Genomic DNA, 21,442 nt, shown 5'->3' with positions numbered 1-21,442 from the left:
GTGATTTCCCAAAGGTCTGTCTGCAAGTTTACCCCAGTTCCCCAATCAAATGAAAATGACTTAAATGCATTCACAGCGAGCGGGGCACTCATATCCTGGTCGGGTTATTTATGCACAACAAAACAAATTGAGTTTCTCCAAACAGATGCAGTTTTCTCTAGCTTCATTTCTTTTTGGTCGTAACTTGTTCGACTCTGTGCTTGTGCAACCTTGAAGAGGGGCCACCGCTGCTGAGGAGCAATCTGCTCGTTTCAGCCAACCAAGAGTTTTCTTTTTTTTAAACTCTGATGTCTCTTCAATGGAAATTTCTATTTAAAACAGCAAAATCCTCTTAGAGATTCTGACAGGGGTGTTCCCACCTGCCAAAAGGACACGAATGGGCACACGTACACATGCGTGTGCACACACAGTAAGTGAAAATGGATGTAACTGGACCACTTTTAAAGGTTGTTCCTCTGTTCACAACCCTCTGCCTTTGACAGGGTATTCTGAGTTTTGAAGCTTGCACCACGCCGGAGGGAACTAACTCAGACTCGCTCTCTGGCTCAGCTTCCCAGCGAGGAACACACTAGTGCCTCACGACACTTCCCATCTCACTCCCTGTCCCAGCAAACAGCCCCTGCATGGGGTTGAAGAAGGGCACAGAGACGGGTCTAGACGAGATCATCACCTCCTCTCTTCCAGGGACTATGACATATTTCCAGCATTGAGCTCCATGGATTTACGTAAGGCAAGTCTTGAAAAGTCGATGGAGAATCTACATTTCCTCAGATATCAGGGATGACAACCAAAATATTTTTAAGGGTATTTCAGCATCTGAAGATGATGAGAGGTGGGTGGGAAGGGGGATCTGTGGCTGTGAGGCTGTCTGGAACTGGGCCCTCTGGGGGTGGGGATCATTTCCTTAGTAACCAGGCTTTGAATAGTTTTGTACTTAGGGGCTTTTTCTGAGTAGGGCAGGCAAAGAAGCTCCACATTAGGTACTACTTCCAGGAGTGAAGAAAAGGCAAAGGCTTCCTTCCAAAATGCATATTTTGTACTAGCGTAAACGAGTCCTTTTGACTGTCAGTACTGGATGCACATAACAAATATTTAAGAATTCCATTGTAAATAATGGATGCTGTTGTCTTCCACAATATAATTTGGTATAACATTTAGAAAATGCCATCATTAGTGGTTTTAGGACTATAAATCCCCTCTTCAGTGGCAGTACTGGCAAGACCCACATGCACAATAGCCTCTAGGCACGTTTTGTAAGCATCTGTTAGAGTAATTTGCAGTTTTACTGGTGAATTCATGGTTCTCTGACATAGCTCTTTATAAATAATGCTGGAGCGATTCTTGTGTGAAGCTAAATTCATCTTTCTAATGAAGGCATTCCCTTCTCTAGAATAAATTCTAGATAATGAATTTGTCATTTTGAAAAAACATTCTGATTCCAAGTTCTACAACTTTCGGGGCCTTTTGTTGTTGTTGTTATCAGAATGAGTTTTGTAGTCTTTTTTTTTTCTATAAGTAAATAACTAGTCATTTTTAACTGATCAAGAAAAAAAAATCCAGAATTTCAACCAAACATAATAAAACAGAATCCCTCTTTTATAACTTAACAATAAGGAAAATAAAATGAGAGAAGTATTTGGAGGCTCACCCCACCTCAGGGCCCCTGGGTGACGGGCCGCCCTCTTCACCAGAGCACTCTTCCCTGGTCTTGCTCCCACACCAGCTTTCGGCAGCTGCTTGAACTGTACCTTCCTGGGGAGTCTCACTGACCACCCACCTTGGCCCCTTTACAAACCCCCTCTTCTACATGGCTTTTTTTTTTTCTTCCATGATGTTTGCTATGGGATGAATGTGTCCCCTGAAAGTTCATTTGTTGGAAACTTAATGCCCAAATTCATTCATATATAAATGTAGGGCCTTTGGGAGGTTATTAGAATTAAATGATGTCATGAGGGTGGGCCCCCCCTAATGGCATTAGTGGCTTTACAAGAAGAGGAAAAGAGAGCCACACTGAATGCTCCACCCATCTCACCATGTGCTGCCCCCTGGCATGTTATGATTCATCAAGAAGAGCCTTGGCAGATGCCAAGCAGATGCTGGTGCTATGCTCTAGTCTCCAGAACTGTGAACCAAATAAATTTCTACTCTTTATACATTACCCATTCTCAAGTGTTTTGTTACAGCAACAGAAAATGGACTAAGAACAAGGTCAGTATATCATAAATATATATGTATATATATGTATAAATATAACATATGTATTATATTTATATAATACACGTTTATTGTCTGCGCCCCCTCTAGGGTGTAAACCTCATAAAGACAGGGCCTTTTGAATGTTCACTGCTGTTTCTTAGGACCTAAAAAGAACCTGGCACATAATAGCAGGTGAAGAAGTATGTGTGCAATGAATGACCATCTTTTCACTCAGTGGTACATACACCTCACAAGCCTCTCACACTGCTCACCAAATACTTAAAGATACTCAGAGCCTTCCATATTTAATCCCAATTCCATAACATCTCTATATCCTCTGTCACTGATGGAGAAGAACAACAATAATCCCCAGGGAAAGTCAATGAACCCGTCTGCAGCCACTGTGATGCCTTCACTAAGCGACCTCTCACGCTAGGAAATGAAATAGATGCAACAGAAATCTGAACATTTGCTATGCTTCTTGATATAACTGCTTGATATAACTGTGCAGTTCCTTTATGGTACCTGGTGCCCTGAGATAAATTTAATTAATTAATTTTCTGCATAAGGTTAAAAAGAAGTGACCATCATCAAACATCAATCATTCCTTGCCTGAGTTTAGTAAATCCCCAAACTGAAAGGAGCTATTAAGTGACTTTGGTCATATTTATATTTCATGAGGCTTTCAAAGCTCTTTGTTAACAACTTAGATCATGCATAGCCTTAAAATTTCTGAAATTACTACCAAAATGTGTTCACTGTTACACAAGATGTGTAGAGCCTCCAACAAAGACCCATCCTGTATGTGACCATAGTTGTTATGGTATTTATGACCTATAATTCAAAACATCATTAATCTTGTTCGTTCCATTCCCCAACATCTTACTCCCTCTAAAAAAGTTCAATTTTTCTTTATAAAAATTGTTTCATGCTCATTATAGAAGAAAAAAAGACAAGTGAAGAAAACCAAACCGAACCAAAACCAAACCAAAACAAAACAGAAAAACCCACAACCAAAATTCACATCATCACACAAAGACAACTGCTAGGAACATGTTGGTGGAACCTTCATTTTTCCTTTTTCATGTCTAAATGTCTTCTCAAAAAAAAAAATTAATTACTATGAAAGGCGTGTAATCCAAAGCAAGTCTTAGTATGACACCAGTGATGGTATTTTTAAAATACCACATTTTCGAGTGATAAAAGTAACAGTTGGGAGATAGACCGAAGTGCTTTAAAAATTAACATTTTTCATAAAAATGAAAAACAATTTGACCAAAAATAGTGTCCAAAATAACTCTCACATACCGAAAGCATGCCTACACGTTAAAAGCATTTGTAAGGGTACACATTTATTTTTTCTTTTTCTTCTTTTTACTCGTCCCTCCCCCTCCCCAGAAAACTTTTCCTCTGTTTTTTTCTCCTGGCAACTGCCTATATAGTACACGCAGAATTAGTGAGCAAAAAATAATTGGTCTGAGTCATCTTGCCACAAAATGGTTACCTAAAATCCACGTCACCAATCAATTCCTGCCTCCACGCTGTGGAGACGGGCAGCCAGGGTTTGAACTTAAATCTTTTTTTTTTTTTTTTTGTAAATCATTCCATCTCAGAGCTCTCCCACTCTCTAATTATCCCGTTTCCTGGCCTCCTTCCCATTCCCATCCTACAGCTGACTTCACAGATAACCTCACCGCCTCTTGCCTCTTTGCTGGGACCCACCCATTCATGAATCTTTCAACTGAAAGACCCCCAGCCTAATTCCACTGAAGTTAAAAAAGAAGTGGCTGATGGCAGTGAGTCATCCCCTGGATACCCAGGGCGGGAAACCAGACTCTGCAGCTGGATGAGTCATTGTGACTGGAAAGCCCCTGGTGGGAAAAGGTACCAGAGCCTGCACGTCTTAAGAGGAAAAGATCATGAGCTGGGCAGGCGCCAACACACAGGCCATCAGAACAGCACTCCTAAGTCACAAGTACTTTGATATCTTAGGATCAGTTCTGTGTCCCAAAGATGATCCCCTTGAGTTTTTATCTCCAACACTGTCATCTCTCTCTCTCTCTCTCTCTCTGTACTAGATTGAATCCAGGGGTGCTTAACCACTGAGCCACATCCACAGACCTTTTTTATATTTTACTTAGAGACAGGGTCTTGCTAAGTCGCTGAGGCTGGCTTTGAACTTGTGATACTCCTGCCTCAGCCTTCCAAGCCACTGGAATGTCAGGCATGTGCCATTGCAGCCGGCCCCAACACTGTCATCTCTTCTGGCTCAAAACACCTCCATTCACTTTTGCTGCTTTCTAGGTCTACTGTCATATTTAAATATGGTTCTGCCCAAGTTGACCTTGTCCCAAGCTGCAGGCAGAGTTGGAAGACAGAAATGTCCACAGGGATTTGGTGTCAGGCATTTAGTATGAGAATATCCAAGATGGTTATTCCTTTGTTCAGAACTGAAAGAACTTATTGACATTTTCTGATTATAAAAGTAACATATGATTATTATAAAATGAAAGTCCATAAAATCTAAGTAACAAGCACTTGAAACTAAACTGAGTAAAGTCAACATTTCTACATTTTCTCCTTTCTGATCCTTTTTCCCTTGTGCTCACATTTTTACAAATTCATTGGGATGTGTAACCTGATTTATATTCTCATGAACTCTAAGAAAACCTCATGTAACTTTGGCTTTTAATTAGGGGAGCTCACTGAAGGAAAAAAGCTAAGAATTACTGCCTTCTCTATATTTTTGAGTAGTTCATTTTAGAGATTGGCTCCAAATTATCTCTCTAAATGCCAGAAATATTCTCAAAATAAAAAAGAAAAGATTTGAACACGAGGGTTTTCCATTTTACTCTTCTTAACCTTTAAAAATTACAAAAGTAATGTGAATTAAACAGAAAAGCATAAACTGAAAACAGAAGGACATCTCTCATTTACACCCTTCTGCCTTCTGTTCTTCAGTGGAGCTCCACCGTCAGGTTACCGGTCAAGAGATGATCTGTGCATGAACAAGCACGTTGCGTGTGCATAAAAGGTACTGCCTCTTTAAATCCAATGGGATCATGTCATCATGTCACACACCTATTGTCTGCAGCCAGTTTTTTCTATGTCTTGGACATCTTTTCAAATGAGTTCTTACCTATCCTCTTCCTTCCTTTTTCAATGGCTATGGGCTTTCCCATGGAATGTTGCATGCTTTATTTCACCAGTCCCCTACCCACTTATTCAGTTTGTCTTCAGGTCTTTATGCTGCAAAGCACCTACTTTAGAAGAATTTGCTCAAGTCAATTTACAGGCTGAACTAACAGCATGGCACATCAACCAGTTCACAAAGTCACACAGAGCGTTTACTGCTCTGTAACTTAGAGAATGCAATCCGCTCAGGATTTAACATAAGTTAGAGTATTTAACACAATTCTTCCCTTAAGGAAGCCCCAAAATGGCTTACAGGGAGGAGAAGATTGAGATAGGATAGGATGAAGAGGCATTTGAGGGTAGGCAGCCTCGGGCAGGAAGGGCTGTGCGGGTGGCCCTGGCCTCCCTAGCCCCCTCTGCACTCATTTCCAGACTAGGGAGGTGGGCAGCCTAGCGGCTGGAGAAAACTGTTTCTCTCTTCGTGTGTCAGAGACAACTGGGAAAGTGCCAGAACACAACATGCGGGATGTATTTCCCAAGCAAGAGGAAAGTGTCATGCATCCTTTTTCTTTAATAACTTGAAAGAAAAAAAAAAACCATATTCCCATCTCATGGGTGGCTGCAGTATCCCAGACATTCAGATCTCTCTCACGTGGTTTCCACTATGTCGATGGGGAGACTCCTGTGTGAACTGCTGAAGTATTTGGTCAAAATATAAAACTGTCCTTCAATTACATAATTTCCATTAAAAATAGAAGCTTATTTTTCTGGGCGTGGTGGTACACACTCCTGATCCCTGCTGCTGGGTTGACTGAGGCAGGAGGATCACAAGTTCAAGGCCACCCTGGGTAACTTAGCAAGACCCTGGCTCAAAATAAAAAAATACAAAGGGCTGCAGATGTATTTCAGAGCTTGACAGTCTCTAGGTCAGTGAAAAGTACCTCAAAAAAAAAAAAAAATAAAAACCACTCCTTTAATAACAGTGTTCTTGAAAAACACTTGTTAGATCAAAGATGGAAAAAAAATTCTACATGATATAATTCTAATTTGGTCTTGGGCTGGGGCTCATTGGTAGCACACTTGCCTGGCATATGTGAGGCACTGGGTTTGATCCTCAGCACCACATATAAACAAATAAATAAAATAAAGATCTGTCAACAATTAAAAAAATAAAAAATAATAATTCTAATTAATCCCAAACTTCAACATATAACTCAATGACAGGGAATTTTATGACTGGAAATTTATTACTACCTGATTACCTCAAAATCAGTGCTAGATTTTCATCAGCATTGGGTTTTCACATTAAATTTTGCTTTGTTTTGTTTTGAGACAAGATCTCTCTTTGTTGTCCAGGCTGGCTCTGAATTCCTGCGCTCAAGTGATCCTCCTGCCTCAGCCTCCCACGTAGCTGGGACTGCAGGTTGGTGCCTTGGTTTCACATCACACCCCTGAAGTCTTCTTGTACCTCATCGCTCCTGCCCCTTTGGGGGTTGGCAGAATAGTGCTGAATCTAAGTTGAAAAAGTGGACACACGGTAGCCTGCAGTCTCTCTCCTGCCACAGTAGAACATTTTATGGTAAGGGGGGTCACTTGGTGACAGTGGGAACATGCCCACTGGTTAGAGGGACCAGCTGTATTTGTAAAGGGATCCCTTTTGGTTTGCAGCAAGAGACAGATATGTGTTATAATCGAAGTCTCATGAAATCTCTTTAAAACATTTAAGAAGATTACAGTTCTACAAACAACACGGTCTTTCAACAACATACTTTCTTTCACCCGAGATTTGTTGAGCAACTATTTGGGGGGCAAGCTTCTGAGATAATGGCCAACAAGAAAGTTTATGCTCAACAAAAAGCTTGTACCTAAACCAGAAGGCTGAGGAGAAAACAAGAAACTGCAAATACCTAAGGGCATAGAGGAAGTGCCACCTGCTACAGTTCTGGGATTCTAGAAAATGGCTTCCAAAGAAAGCAGAGACTACTGATTTAAAAAAAAAAAAGTTGCATTTGGGGACAAGGTGCATGTGCATGCAAAGACCAGAGCTTATCGTGGAGACATGGGAAGGCCCCAGGGATGACACCATGAGACCTGCTTCTGGAAAGAAGAGTCTGGTTGCAGGATGGAGAGAAGGGATCAGAGGGGTTGACGCTGGGACAGGGAGAACAGCCAGGGGTGGTTGTTACAGTGAGAACCGGCGATGGAGACTTGAATAAAAGTGTTGGCAGTGGGACTGGATGAAAAGAACACACTCAGAAAGATCTAGGAGACACACCAATGTAGGAGGCCGTGGTCATGGTATGGAAGTGGAGGGCAAAGAAGAGGCAATGACAAAAGATGGTGGCACAATAGCCCTGACACCCCTCTCTAGTTACTTCCTTGCCTTCATGCTTCCATACCTCACTTCCCACTCCTAGCACCTTCATAGATTTTCCAAGGGCTATTGAAGACTTAGCCTGTGTGGCAGAGCAGGCTGTGGGGGAATTCACTCTCTTGGGAGTAGCTTTAACCAGTGACTGTATGAATATCCCAGCCCTCTCATCTGTCAGGTAGGAAACTCCCAAGTGCGTATCCTACATTCCTACCCTACCCATAGTTCCCTCATCAGCTTTCTGTCACTATGACAAAATACTAGAGAAAATCAACTTACAAGGAGAAAAGGTTTATTTCAGTTCACGCTTCAGGAGGTTTCAGTTCATGGTCACTTGGCCCCGCTGCCTCTGGACCTGTGCTTAGGCAGTACTCCATGGTGGGAGTGACAGAGGAAGCCACTGACATCATGGTGGCCGGAAGCAAAGGGAGAAACACAGGGCCTGTCCCTAATGACCTAAATTTCTCCCACTAGGCCTCACCTCATAAAGGTTCACCTCCTAACAGCCCCACAGGCTGGCGACCGAGCCTTCATTCATGGGCTTTTGGGAACATTCAAGATCCAAACTACAGCACGAGGGAAATTCACCCCCGGTCGTCATGCTGGTAACCTGTTGCCTAATGTCCACTTGATGACCGTCTTGTTTCCCTGGCTCGTGTCCCGAGGCCTTGTCAGTGCTTCCTGGTCTCACTTCCTAAGACACCTAACTGCTCTCAAGCCTTCGTCTCACAGTCTGCGTCTGGGGGAACCCAGACAAATGGAGTCTGAACTTAGGGTTGACCTGTGGTGGGTCATGATGACGTTATCAACTGAGAAAAACGGAAGGGGAAGGTCTGCATTCGTTCGTGAGTTCCTTTTGGGGAGGAGGTCTGTGGAGACTGACAGGTCGGAGAAATGATGAGTTCCGTGGGGGACCTGCTGACTTCAAAGGAGCTCCAGGGACCTCTGTGTGAGGGGTCTCAGCAGAACACCCGGGGACGGCGAGTGGAACCCAATATTACACAAGTACAAAGAATGACCACCCTCTGGCTCTTCTGGTTAAGTCTTTGATTTCTGAATGATCAACTCAGAAAAGCTAAGTACGGCTAAGGGCCACTCACTAAATGAGGGAGAAGGAGGACCGTCATTTCATTAGCTCTCTATCCAAAAAGGACCGTGGTGTGATGTGGGGGCATCTTTCTCTCTCACAGAGGGGCACCCGTCTGGCCTACATATGGGAATACAGAATGGATTCGTCTGAATGAAAACAGATAGACCAGTTTGTGAATGGAATGACCTTTCTGGTTTTTTTTTTTTCCCTCTACCCTGGTTACCAGAGGGCAGTCGCTGCCCTGAGAAGAAATGACACAAGGAAGAAATTGCATGAAATGAGAATATGTATTTTTGATAGCAAAGGAATGGAAGAACATAGTGCATGTAGAGAAAAGGCCTGGTGGATTGAATTAAGCCAGTCCCAAACTGAAGCCGGGGTCAGTCCATTGCAATTTTCAAACAAATACTCTCCATCATCCGTTACACATACACAGGAATTTGTCCTTTTACAGCACGACTCATTCTCAAGGTGTCTAAATATTCTTGCAAAAGTAAAAACACAACCATAGGCACTGCTGAGGCCCAATAAACAGCATTTGGAATATATTATGTGAGCATCTATGTATTTGCTCGTTCAGAGGAAGATATGAGATCAAGCCAAGGTGGCTACAGCCCTGGGGGTCACCTGGCCTGGAAAATATAGTCCTCAAACTGGATTTTTAAAAGGGCTTTTGGACCATTTCCTACCAAGTACCTATACAAGAGCGTTGATGCCTGTCTTTGATATCAAGTGACTCAACTCATGTGCCTGATGGGAAGGGGTCAAAGGGCCTCCCAAACAATCACTTCTTCTTCCCCCTCTATCTTTTTGGATTTTTCTAGACACCCCAGGTGAGGCATCTAAACTGGATACTAATTTCTCTTTTGTAAAGGTTACCAGCTTTTACAATGACCAGTACAGACCAACAATTTAATTACTTTAATTAGTTAAAGGTTTGAGAAGGGCTAACTCAGACACAAAGGTGACAGTGCCTTTTGAAAGACCTTTCTCTACCAACAGAGCTCAATGAAGTCAACTACTTTACTTTGGAAAACATCTACACTAAGACAAAGCCCTTTGGTGAGGCACAGATGAAGCTACTTGGAACACACAATTTTTAACCCCAAATAATGTTACCTGCATCAGGAAAAGCTGTAACTGTAAAACGTTCTCTCTAGCCAACAACTGCAGACTATATCTTAAGGAAGGCTAGAAACAGTGTGGAAGAGTTTTCAGATTTGAAACACAACAGAAAGTGGATATACCCACCTGGGTGTCCTCAGTTCAGGGCCACCCGCCTGTGATTCAAATAGAAATTCTCCTGTAAACTGCAGGTTGTGTAACTGAAATCTGTGGTCGGAAGCTCTGCACTCCTATCATGGTCAGGAGGTGAGCACTAGGCCATCAAGTACACTTATTTGTCAATAAGCCAAGTGGCCTTGACAAATGCAGAAATAGTGTCATTAAGTACCCAGCTCAATGAATCTCCAAAAAAAATTATCTATACATGTCGTCGGCAGCCAGAAAAAGAAACGGAACATGTGGCTACCTAGAAGCCACGCCTGTGCTGCTCACAGCCACTACCCCTGCCCAACACTGTGTCTCTGGGGGAAGACTTGGGGGGACTTGTCCTTTCCCTAGCTCTCAGAGCAGGCAGCAGCAGGTTAGGAATGAAGCTCCTAAATTAGACTCTGATTTTCCCCTATCGCAAACAGGGCCCTAAAAAGACCAAAAGGAAAGTGGAGATGAAGTTATCCTGCCATGGCAGATGACAGGGCTCTTGAAATAGAGGGGATGTGGAAGGAGTTTGGAGACCTAATCCCCTTCTACTGGAAAGCGGGTTAGGACTAAACCCACGTTCTCCAAATCCCAGTCTAGAACTTTCTCTTCTGCATTGATGACCAAATCACCAATGAGTTCAGCATGTTGCATTTTATTTATTTAACCAGATATTATAATGCAACTTTGTAAAATCCATTTTTAGGAATCAGGTGAAGCATTAAAATCTTTGGAGGTCTTGCCAGGTGCATGGCAGGCACACACCTGTAATCCCATCAACTCAGGAGGCCGAGGTAGGAGGATCATAAACTTGAGGCCAGCCTGAGCAACTTTGTGAAACCCTGTTTCTACATAAAAAAGAAAAAGGGCTGGGGATATAACTTAGTGGTAAAGTGCCACTGGGTTCAAGCCCCATCACAGAAAAAAAAAATCTACTAAAGTTCAAAGTGAGACAAATATTTCAAGCAATTATGACATTACAAGGCATTAAAGGAAGAGAGAAAAGACAGAAATGGAATCAGACTATAGTAAGAAACAGTAAATACTTATCATGTAAATTCTTCCAAATATCTTACTTAAAGACTACTTTCTCTTCCTAACTTAAGGCAGGCAGGCCATCCCTAGTCATTAAAATGCCAGGTGCTGTGGATGCATGTGGGTAAATGCCAGGGCGGGTGCCCTTCTGTTCACTGGCTGGTGACACATCATCTGGCTTAGTAGGCGGCACAGTGGGGCAGAGAGAGAGAGAAAATGCACTGTGCACTCCTGGGCTTGAATTCCTGCGCTGCCACTTGCCAACTCGATGACTTGGAACAAGTTATTAAATCATCCGAGTCTCCATTTAGTCATCTGTAAACTGGATAATTCCCATGTCTCCTTGAGTTGTTTCCAGAAGTAAATGCGATAACAGGGTCCTGAGCCTGACAACTCAGTAGATCCTTGGTGACCGACACAGAATGAATCTGTGTCATCCAAAAGGCCTGGAAGTGAAAAGATACACACCAGCACCCGATGTTATATTGTTTACCTACGACTCAGTCTGAATTTAAAAAGAATCTGCTGTATTTGAGAAAGGATTGAAGAGAACACTGTGCTGAAATCTGGGATGGTTTTGTATCTCTGTGTCTGTCTCTGTCTCTTGGTGCTGGGAAGTCTCAATATGCAGGAAAGCGACACATGCACATTAAGACTTATCTTTCAAGCCAACTGTCTTAAAATGGTCTTTTCTATGTGGCCACAGCAGGCTGAGGGTTCTTGCAGGTGGTACTGGAATGCAAAGCATCATTTATTTAGATTTCAGAAAAGTATATGACATGGTGCTACTTGGATTAGATGGATGGGCAGAGCAGAGAGAGGAAAATGGATCATGAATCAGCCTGGGAACAAGGCAGACAATTCTAAACTCGTTTTTTGATTTAACATCAAATCCCGATATGGCACACCTAATCCTGAAAGGAACCCCGTTTCTCTACTGCCTACCCAAATAAGCTTGTTTTTGAAGGGGTGCTAATGTTTTTATTATTAGTAGTAGGATATAAATAATAACAAAAAGTTTTTTAAGGCAAGTTAGAAAAGAATGGGGGTATAGATTTACAAATATAATTGCTGATTTGTTTCCCATCATCTAAACTTCAGGCTCCATCTGAAATAACAAACAGAAGCACCAGCGGCTCCCAACACCATGAAAGAATCCCATGGAGACCCACTTTTCCCTTCACACCCACTCTGGTTGTATTTTTGTTTTTTTGGATTAATACAGAGCAAACACACTGTGACTTCAAAATCATAATAATGCAGAATTGAAGCTTCAAGAAGCTGTAAGGAAACGTGCTCTTATATGGTTACCTTAATAACCCTTCTTTATTCAAAGGTAATGGCAAAGTATACATAGCTGTAGAGGCAACTCTAATGGGTCTATTTTTAATACAGGACAGCCCCAGGTGCCCTGAAAAACACCTGACTTCAGAAGCTTTCTTCTATTAAGGTAAATCTTGTACAAGTGAGACCACTATAAATTAAACAAAGTACATTAAATTATACACAGTCGGTAATTTCTCTCACTGACAACAGGAAAGCTCTTATTTCCTTTGCAAAATTGCCACCAGCAACACCACCGCCCAGGGTGCACTCAGTAATCCATTCATGGCATGAAGGGTGTTTTGTCCCCTCATCTCTCTAGCAGGAGGTGACAGTGGTTGTTACCTTGTCAGTTTAATAAGGATTTGGGGGTTGGTCGTGTAGCTCAGTGGTAGAGCACTTGCCTAGGATGTTTGAGGCCCTGAGTTCCATCCCCAGCAAAACACACACACACACACACACTCTCTCTCTCTCTCTCTCTCTCTCTCTCTCTCTCTCTCTCTCTCTCTCGGACTCCTGATATCACCACTAAAGACAAGTGACCATGTTAGGTCTGGGCTCCTGACCATTCTGTGGCTCTTAGGAAAGTCAGTCTAGAAATACTGGCAGCAACTGTGGCCAGGACACCGTGAGGCTCTGTGTTTATTCTGTTTCTCAGCTTCGGTGGCAGCTGTGAGTTTCGGATACCATCTGCCAAAGGCAAAAGCCTAGTTAACTGTGCTATTCTGGATTTCTTCACAGCGCACGGTTCTACCACCCTTATCCTACTCTGCTCTTCCTCTGGCTGCATCCCTCTTTCTCCATCAGGCTGAAACCCGGTCCCAAAACCTGACTCTACCAGGGACCCCTCAGGCTCAGACTTCTTCCACCTGAAATGATTCTCCCCTTTGGTACCTCCCCTGCCTGCCTGCCCCCTGGCTTTACTTGGAAGGTACCTGGAAGAGAATTCCATCCCACGAGCAGGTTAGTCAGCCTTCCATTGCTAGGAAAAGCTCACAGTTTCAGAGGCTTCGTCCATGTCACTGGGCCCGGTTGCTTTGGGCCTGAGACAGTACAGTACATATGGCAGAAGGGCCTGTTCACCTCATGGTTGCCAGGAAGTAGAGAGAGGGAGGGAGGGAGGGAGATGGGGAGAGAGAGAGAGAGAGAGACAGAGAGAAGGGTCCCAATATTCTCTTTAAGAGCAAGTTCCCAATGATCTAACTTTCTTCCACTAGGCCCCACCTCTTAAAGGCACCCCCCCCCACACACACACACAACAGTGCCATGCTGAGGACCAAGCCTTTAACACATGAGCCTCTGGGGAAGGAGGGTACATTTCAAATCCAGACTACAGCAGTATATACCGGCATCCAAGATACATTGTTGAAGTAATGCTGCGTGTTTGCAGCATTTGCTGGGGATTTCTAGGGGATTTCTTAGCCTGGACAGGCACAGTAAGCCTCATTACTTATGGTCTCTACCAATTGGGAACCTAAGATCATTCTCTGGGCTGACATTTATCTTTGTATTTTCTGTAGAAAGAAGAGGTTTGCTAAGTAAATAAAGAGTAGAAATAATATTTTAATGGCAATGTTTAAACTAGCTGGGAGAAGATTTCTAAGGATCCCATGGCTTTCATTTATATACTAACAACAAATTATCTACCTGGTGGTCTCCTTTCCGGCTTCTTCATTTCTGCACAGCTACTGTCATGCCCTGGTTCACCCCTCTTACGGAAAAGCGGAGCAGTCTCCTAAGCCAGTTGATTTGGCCTGTCCACTTCCTGTCCCCCTCCTCCTCCTCTGTAGCCCAGCCCTCACTGATGATGCTACCCCAGAGCTAGAAGACTCTCACTGGGGCCCTCTTACCACACCCTCCAATATTCAGCCATCTGCTGCTCCAATGGTCTTCCAAATTTTTCTGTAAATATTCCTGACTCTTTTACCCCAGGACTTTGAGATTCTCAACTCTGTAGCTTCAAGTTCCCTGTTCCCAGCATTGGATTTAGCAGAGTACTGGATAAATGTAGGTCCACAATATCTACCTGAGACCCCTTAGGGCCAGATGTATCTCGGGATTCACAGTTTCTCTGATTTCAGGATGATGATACAGTACATCCAACGTATTTTAGGTAGCATCCAAACAGCACTGGAGCAGCATTCATCAAGGATGTTGATATGTCTCCAACAAAACATATGAATTTCTCCCTTGTTGTAATATATAAATAGCTTTCCATTCTGTTTGGTCACAGAATAGTTTATTCAAAAAGCTTTTTTTATTTTTTTTCACTTCAGAATTGTGTTACAGGATTAAGGAGCTGTAGTAGGTTTACCATGGCCATTTATACTGTCCAGACTTTAGATGATACGTTTTTCTTTAAAAGTCTCCATATTGCAGATTTTGGTTAATTCACATTGGTCTTCTCCACAGTTAGACCAAATTACTGAGGCTTTCCTTACCATACTGTGTTCAGATTATGAGAATTTCATGATCATAAGGCTGCCCTAGCATTTACAAATTTTCCAATTCCAGCTCTATTTCTAAAGCATTTTCACCTTGCTATTAGGAAACAAAAGTCCCCATTGAGTTGCTTATTTTAGCAAAATGTAGATGTGTAGTAATCATTTTGGTTGTCTTCTGGGATTATCCTTAGTAGGGTGGATTTACATTTTTAAAAATCCCAGTTAGGCTGATCTACTCCCTTCCCACCCCCAGCCAAATAAGAGTTAAACACTTAAGTGTGAGTTTATCTAATGTGTAACCTAAGTCTATAAAGTGCTCCACAGGAAAAAAAAAAAAAAAAAAAAACAAACTTCTACACACAGTTAAACATATACTAGTATCACTCTTCTGAACTTGACCAATAAGCCCTTCTTAAACACAGCCAAGCCAAACACTACGCAAGCGACACAGGGCTCGGGCTCGTACATACATCATGGGATGCAGGCCGAATGGGTCATAGCACTATAACAGGCAATTCCTAGGCAGTTATTTTGACATTAGAAAGTCACAATCCATCAACTTAACAGCGGGGCAATAATTTTGGGACCAGGGAGATGGCTATTCAAAATGACACTGTGGGAAGTAACAGTAGTTCTAAGAGCCCTGTTAGCGAAGGAAGACATAAACTAAGTGGAATTTCTTTCCACCTCTGGAACTAGCTATTATTATGTAATGTGCTCTTGTGTAAGCATGTTATTTCTGAGGGTTGAATTGAAAAGTTGTGCCTGTCAGGCCTAAAGAACATGTAGGTACCTGGACCTGGCTAGATGCATGCAGATGAGAAGAGATGGATCCCCCATGACAATACCTTAATGTGTGTCCAAACATTTCCACTGACCTATGGTACCCCAAGCCTACATTTTAGAAGATATAAGTTACCTGACTCTGCACACCGCAAATATTAATCAATCCTCCAGTGCCCTATGATATGAGCCTCCTTGGGGAGATGGAAAACACCTGAATTTTATCTTGAGGGATTACTGGAGCCAACAACCCCATGGTGAGCTCTTCCTAACCCACATATGGTTGGTCTCCCACTCTGTTCTCCTGGACAAGGATCCTCTTTCACCCTTCGCCAATGCTTCTGAGATTCTGTCAGCAGCTGGATGGAGTGACAGCTGAGAAGTTCCTGGCTGCTAGGCTGGTGATGAGACTGGGGTGAAAAGTGGGGAGGGGTTGTGGACTCCAGTGAATGGTCTCCCATGTTCTCATTTCATAATAACCCCGAGAGCTCACACATGAGCCCTAAGGGGTGGCCATGCTGCAGATAAAAGGACAGTGCCACTTTTTTTTTTTTTTAAACTCTGGAAAGGAGAAATGAAAGAGGAAGAATGGGTAAGAAATGCATACCGATGGCTGAAAAAGCAAACAAGAGCTTTGGATGGATACATGTAGATACATGTCTTGGAAGAGAGATGCAATCTGGGTGGTGAAGATTTTCTTGATCAGCTATGTTGCTTCTATGGAAACCAAAGTGGTCTCGGTAGCAGCCCACACCCTGCCAGAGTTACGACTAGCCAGAATGGGGACTAATGTTCTTACCACAGTCCTTCCCTATCTTGCTGCTTGCCCAACCTCCTGACAGCATGTAGACAAATTATTTTCAGTTTATACTTTACTATTTTAAAGAAAAAGAAATTCACTGTATGGACAAAATACCAACAAGTAAGAACAATCACCTCTTAAAGAAAAGATGAAGAGGTCATCACCGTCCACATCTTGTTTTAATAAATATTTGTGGCTGTTTAAATGGTGTTTCATGTTCTTTTCAAAAACTTCCCTTCATGGAAACAACTAGAACACATTAGCTCAAATATCTGAAAATCCATACATTTCAGAAAAGCTGTTCTTAAGCAACCAATAGAAGAACAAAGTCAATTCTGGTTCCATACCTGGAGCGGATATTCTTCCGTGAAGCACAGACTCACTGGGCAGCAGATCTTTTGAATTGGAGGTGAATGGTGATTGTCTAAATGTGTCTTCTGAAAAGAAAGGGCTGGGGGTGGGGGAGGAGGAGTGAGGTTTAGTAAATTAAGGTTATTTCAGTAAATTAAAGTTATTTAAGATACCCAGAGCATCTGGACCCAAATACACACACACACACACACACACAAAATACTGCACAAGGTGTTGCTTTAAATAATGTTCAAAGATGATGATATTGTATTTAAGACAGAGAAAGACAAGTGCCATCTGTCCATTCTGCCTATTGGCTTTATATTTAGGATGCACAGATTAATCATCACCTTTGAAACACTGTTGAACTCATTGAGGGGGCAACCAAGTGGTCATTTTACTCTTGCTCAATGCTTTCTCAGTATGGTTTGCCCAAATAAAGACCAACTGCCTGGGTCAGAATCAGAAAGGCCTTATCTGTTTTTTTTTTTTTTTCTTTTCTTTCTTTCTATTTCCTCCATTGTGGAGATGGAATTGCCAGGCCTGGTTCACCCAAAATCTGTCATCTGACCTTGAGGGACTCTGGTCACCACAGAAACTGCAACTGCAACCATAACCAGGAATTGGGTTTAGGCTGCAGGAGTGAAACCTGAGAACAGCGGAGCAACCCTGAGCCCCTACTGCACCAGCTGGACTGAGAAGCAGGACCACCAGACTCCAGCCAGGGCTTTCCCCTCGTACCTCAGCCACAGCGAAGGCAAAGGTTTGGATGCTGTTAATGAAGGGGTTCTAACCCAGTCATGGGGCCCACCTTCCATCCCTCTAAAATAAACAGTTAAAAAAAAAAAAAAGTATGGCAATCCCAAGTCAGAATACGGCAGCATCCATCAGCGTCAACCTGGAAAACGGGGAGCCCTATGTACACCCGAGAAAACTGAACCGGAGAACCAGGTGTCCAGGCGGTGGAAGGTCCATGGGGCAGTAACCCAACCCAGGGACGGGAGGGGGACAACGAAGCCCTGGGACCGGGGTCACCTGGCGAATGGCAGAGGCAGGCTGGAGTGCCTGCTCAGGGGAAGGCGGAGCCAGAACTGGAGCCGGAGGGGAAGCACTCGGCTCCTTCTCAAGCCCCACCCCCAAGGCCTACAGGGCCTCTGATTGGCTGAACCTTCCCAGTAGGCGGGGAAACGTCCCATTAAGGGATCCGCCCCCTGCAAACCGCAACTTGGAGGAAGAAACGGACGCCAGAGAGCACACGCCTAGGGCTTTTCAAAACGTGGCGCGAGGCTATGATCACTATTATTGAATATTAAAAGGGGATTATTAAGATGAAATTGAAAGGCTTTTTTTTTAAAGTAAAATATACATTGATAGATAATAGAGTTTTCGCGTGACTGTTAGGCTAGATTTAATGCAATTGTGCCTGGCATGCTTTTGATTTATATCATAAACACGAAACAATTTAAATAGACTAAAAAACTGAACTGGCTAGTCGGGCCTAGTGGTGCACACCTGTAATCCCAGCTACTCAGAAAGCTGAGGTAGGAGGATGGCAACCTTTCTGGGAAACTTATGAGACCCTGTCTCAAAAAAAAAAAAGCTGGGGATGTGGTTCAATGGTACAGTGCACTTGAGTTCAATCCCTTGTGCCACAAAAACAAACAAGTGAATGACAAAAACTGGCTATAGGCTAGGGGTGGGGAGAAGGGAAAGGGTAGATTTGTACTTTTATACCAAATACCTTGTAAATTACAAGCTATAGAAACACTTTGAAAGATGAAGCAGCAAACCATGGTGGCTAAGTGCATGCACTGGAGAGTAGGCATGCACTTAGGAGCTGTGTGACATTTGACAAATTACTTAACTTCTCCGAGCCTTCATCTTGTCTACAAAATGGAATGATAATGTATGGGCATCTCACATAGGAACTGGAGGATTAGGGAGGGTACATGGAATGTACTTTGCATAGTGTCTGGCAAACAGTGAGTGCTCAATAAATGGGGACTATATTGTTTTAACTTGGTTCTCTCTATAGCCCAAAGGGGAGCATAAATGAATCAACTTTTCCACAGAAGTTAAGTAAAAGGGTAAAGTTCCCTTTGTATTAAAGCCATTACAAAATTAATGGAGGAAAGGCCACTCTGATTTTGAAGAGTTGGTTAGGTGCTGGGGGATTCGGCTAATTTTCAATCCTTCCATTAAAAATCTTGCTAAGGATCAAGACCTTCTAAGGGGAACGTAAGATTGCCAGTTGAACCTAGTGCAACCCTGCTCAATTCCAACATGATTCGCTCTGAAGCTCATACACTAGGTGACAGTGACACCCTGGTGTCTGAGTTTCCAGTCCACATGGGAAACACTGCAGGGGCACAGGGAGAAGGTCAGGCCACAGCCTTTTGCACGATAGTGACTCTGGCTGTAGAAAGTGCCTGGAGTCTGCAGGTTCAGGGGAGCTCATGGACCTGTAGTTCTGAAATGCTGACTCCCCTTTGGGAACACCAAGAGGGCCAAGAGCCATCTCCAAAAAGGGTGCCTAGAAATAGCAGTGCCACTGAGAAACATGGCACCAGCTTCATTTTTACAGTAATGACTACAGTTGTTACAGTGGCTGCCCTCTGTTTTACAGTAACTGCTCAGCGAGTGCCTATGACACGCCAGGCCCTGGGAACAGAAGGGTCAGCAGCTGGCTATGGCTGGGGGTCTCAGGGAGCTGGAAGACCAACTCCATCCATAAATGGGATGTGCACAGGTGGCCTCAGCTGTGCAGGAGAGGGCACAGTGCACCACAGGGCTGGCCCGGCCGGGGAGGCCAGCAAGGGCCTTTCTGCAGGAGCCCACTGAGAAAAATAGAGAATCAGGCTGCTGGGCTTCCAAGGAGCTGGGGAACATGCTCGGGCACCACTGAGATTACAGCCAGTCTGCCCAGGTGGGAGAAAGCCCAGTGAGGAGCTGAGGCTGAACCCCAGGGCAGGGACTGTGGCTTTGTCCCAACAGTAGAGCAAGAACTGCAGCATCTCAAGTAAGGACTCTGGCTTCAGGATGCTCTGTGTGGCAGCGAGGACTGGGGGACTTGCAGAAGACAGAGCAGCAATCCACAGGGAACATGGTGATGCTGGTGGCCGTTGCTGCAAGCCAGCAGTGGCCCCTGCAGAAGAGGGAAGAGCTTAGAAGAGAAGGCAGGTAAAGATGACGGGCACGTTGAAAACCAAGCCTAGAAAGAGGTGAAGAGGCTGCCATGCTACGCGCAGGGGACAGCTTTCTGGGTTTTGCTACGCCATGGCCACAGGTGAGCTCTGCATCTTCCATAGGGTGGATTGACATCCACATGAGGACCCAACCCTGTTACTGCTGAGCTACTTGGAAGAAACTGAATTGGAAGGGAGACAGTGACTGAGCGAAGCAACTTTCAAATAATTTTCTACCCTGGAGGCCACTTTACCCTGTATGGCAAAGAATTCTTCTCCTGCAGGAGGGAGGCTTCCAAATGCACAAATGCACAGACGCAGCAGCACTCCTTTATGGGAGCTGAGAATGAAGAAGCTTCTAGAAATCAAGGCAGCATAAGGTCTTATATAACAGGTTAACAGAGCATCAGTGTTAGGTCCAACATGCCATGGACATGCTCTGCATTTGTACAGGGAGGGGAGGAGCGCAGTGGGCTGGCAGTTTTGAATCAGAAGGATTTGACTGAGTCTGAGGTCCTTATTGGCCACTTAGCTAAGTGAACTTTCTCAAGTCAATAACCTTGCCAGCATCAGTTTCATCATTGGAAAAAGAGGTTCAGAAATTATAGGGGCACTGTGAGCATTCAATGAGGTCTTTAGTGTTATAGTTCTTAGTACAATAGCACACGCTCAATCAACAGTAGCAACTAACACTAATTATGAAGCATTGTTTTAAAGTGTTGTGTGTGTGTGTGTGTGTGTGTGTGTGTTGAACTTAAATTAATCCTCACAAGAACCCAATGGGGGGAGTGGTAACTACCACTGTTATCACCCCTATTTTACTGATGAAGAGACTTAGGCACAGAGAAGTTCCGTAGTTGCTGTTGCCCCTGAGCTAAGCCAGGGTTTGCATCAAGGTAGGTTGGCTTTCCTGGCCAAGAGATCTTGTGTGGTCTCTTAATACCGAGGGAATTCTGGACATTATGGATCTGTGGATCCTTCTTGGAATGGATAAAGCAAAAGAAAGGAACAGAGGCAGGAGATGAGGGATGTAGGAGCCTAGGAAGTTGAAGGCAGTCATTTGCAGTTGAGAAACAGAGCAAGAGAAAACAATTTTAGTCACTAGTTCTCTCTAAAATAATATATGTCCCCATTTTCTAAAACTCCTGCAACCCATGGGCCTGTCCAGTTTGCAATTTTGAACAGTCCCCACGATCTGTATCCACTACTTTTGAGGGCAAGCTGGACTCTCTTAACCCTGGTTAAAAAAGGCAGGGTATTGAGGCCATTAGGTGTTTATAAACCGCCACTTTAGCACCAATATGAAGTCCATGGTGGCATTATGGCCGTGCACACAGCACTATACTAACCGTTTAGCTGTGCAGACCAGCACTGCTTTGCAGGAGGGCGAAAGGGATGGATAAGTGAACTGGGAGCCTGCCCTGTAGCATGAGCTTGCTGAATGGATCAGTTCTCCTGTACCATTGG

The 21,442-nt window shown here is 43.7% G+C and overlaps 1 protein-coding gene across 9 annotated transcripts in view; it reads right to left on the bottom strand.

The window, feature by feature from the left end:
* The window catches only part of ZNF827 (zinc finger protein 827), a 162,749-nt gene that overhangs the window by 40,004 nt on the left and 101,303 nt on the right, over nt 1-21,442 (bottom strand). For all 9 annotated transcript variants that reach the window (XM_081304778.1, XM_081304773.1, XM_081304772.1 and 6 more), the window contains exon 8: nt 16,787-16,890. In XM_081304778.1, coding sequence (XP_081160904.1) covers nt 16,787-16,890 — 104 coding nt within the window. The remainder of the gene's footprint in view (nt 1-16,786; nt 16,891-21,442) is intronic.

The sequence above is a fragment of the Spermophilus citellus genome (genome assembly GCF_964194105.1).
Source record: "Spermophilus citellus genome assembly, chromosome: 8".
Lineage (NCBI taxonomy): Eukaryota > Metazoa > Chordata > Mammalia > Rodentia > Sciuridae > Spermophilus > Spermophilus citellus.
Note: the sequence above shows the minus strand (reverse complement) of the source record. Positions and strands in the feature narration are given on the sequence as shown.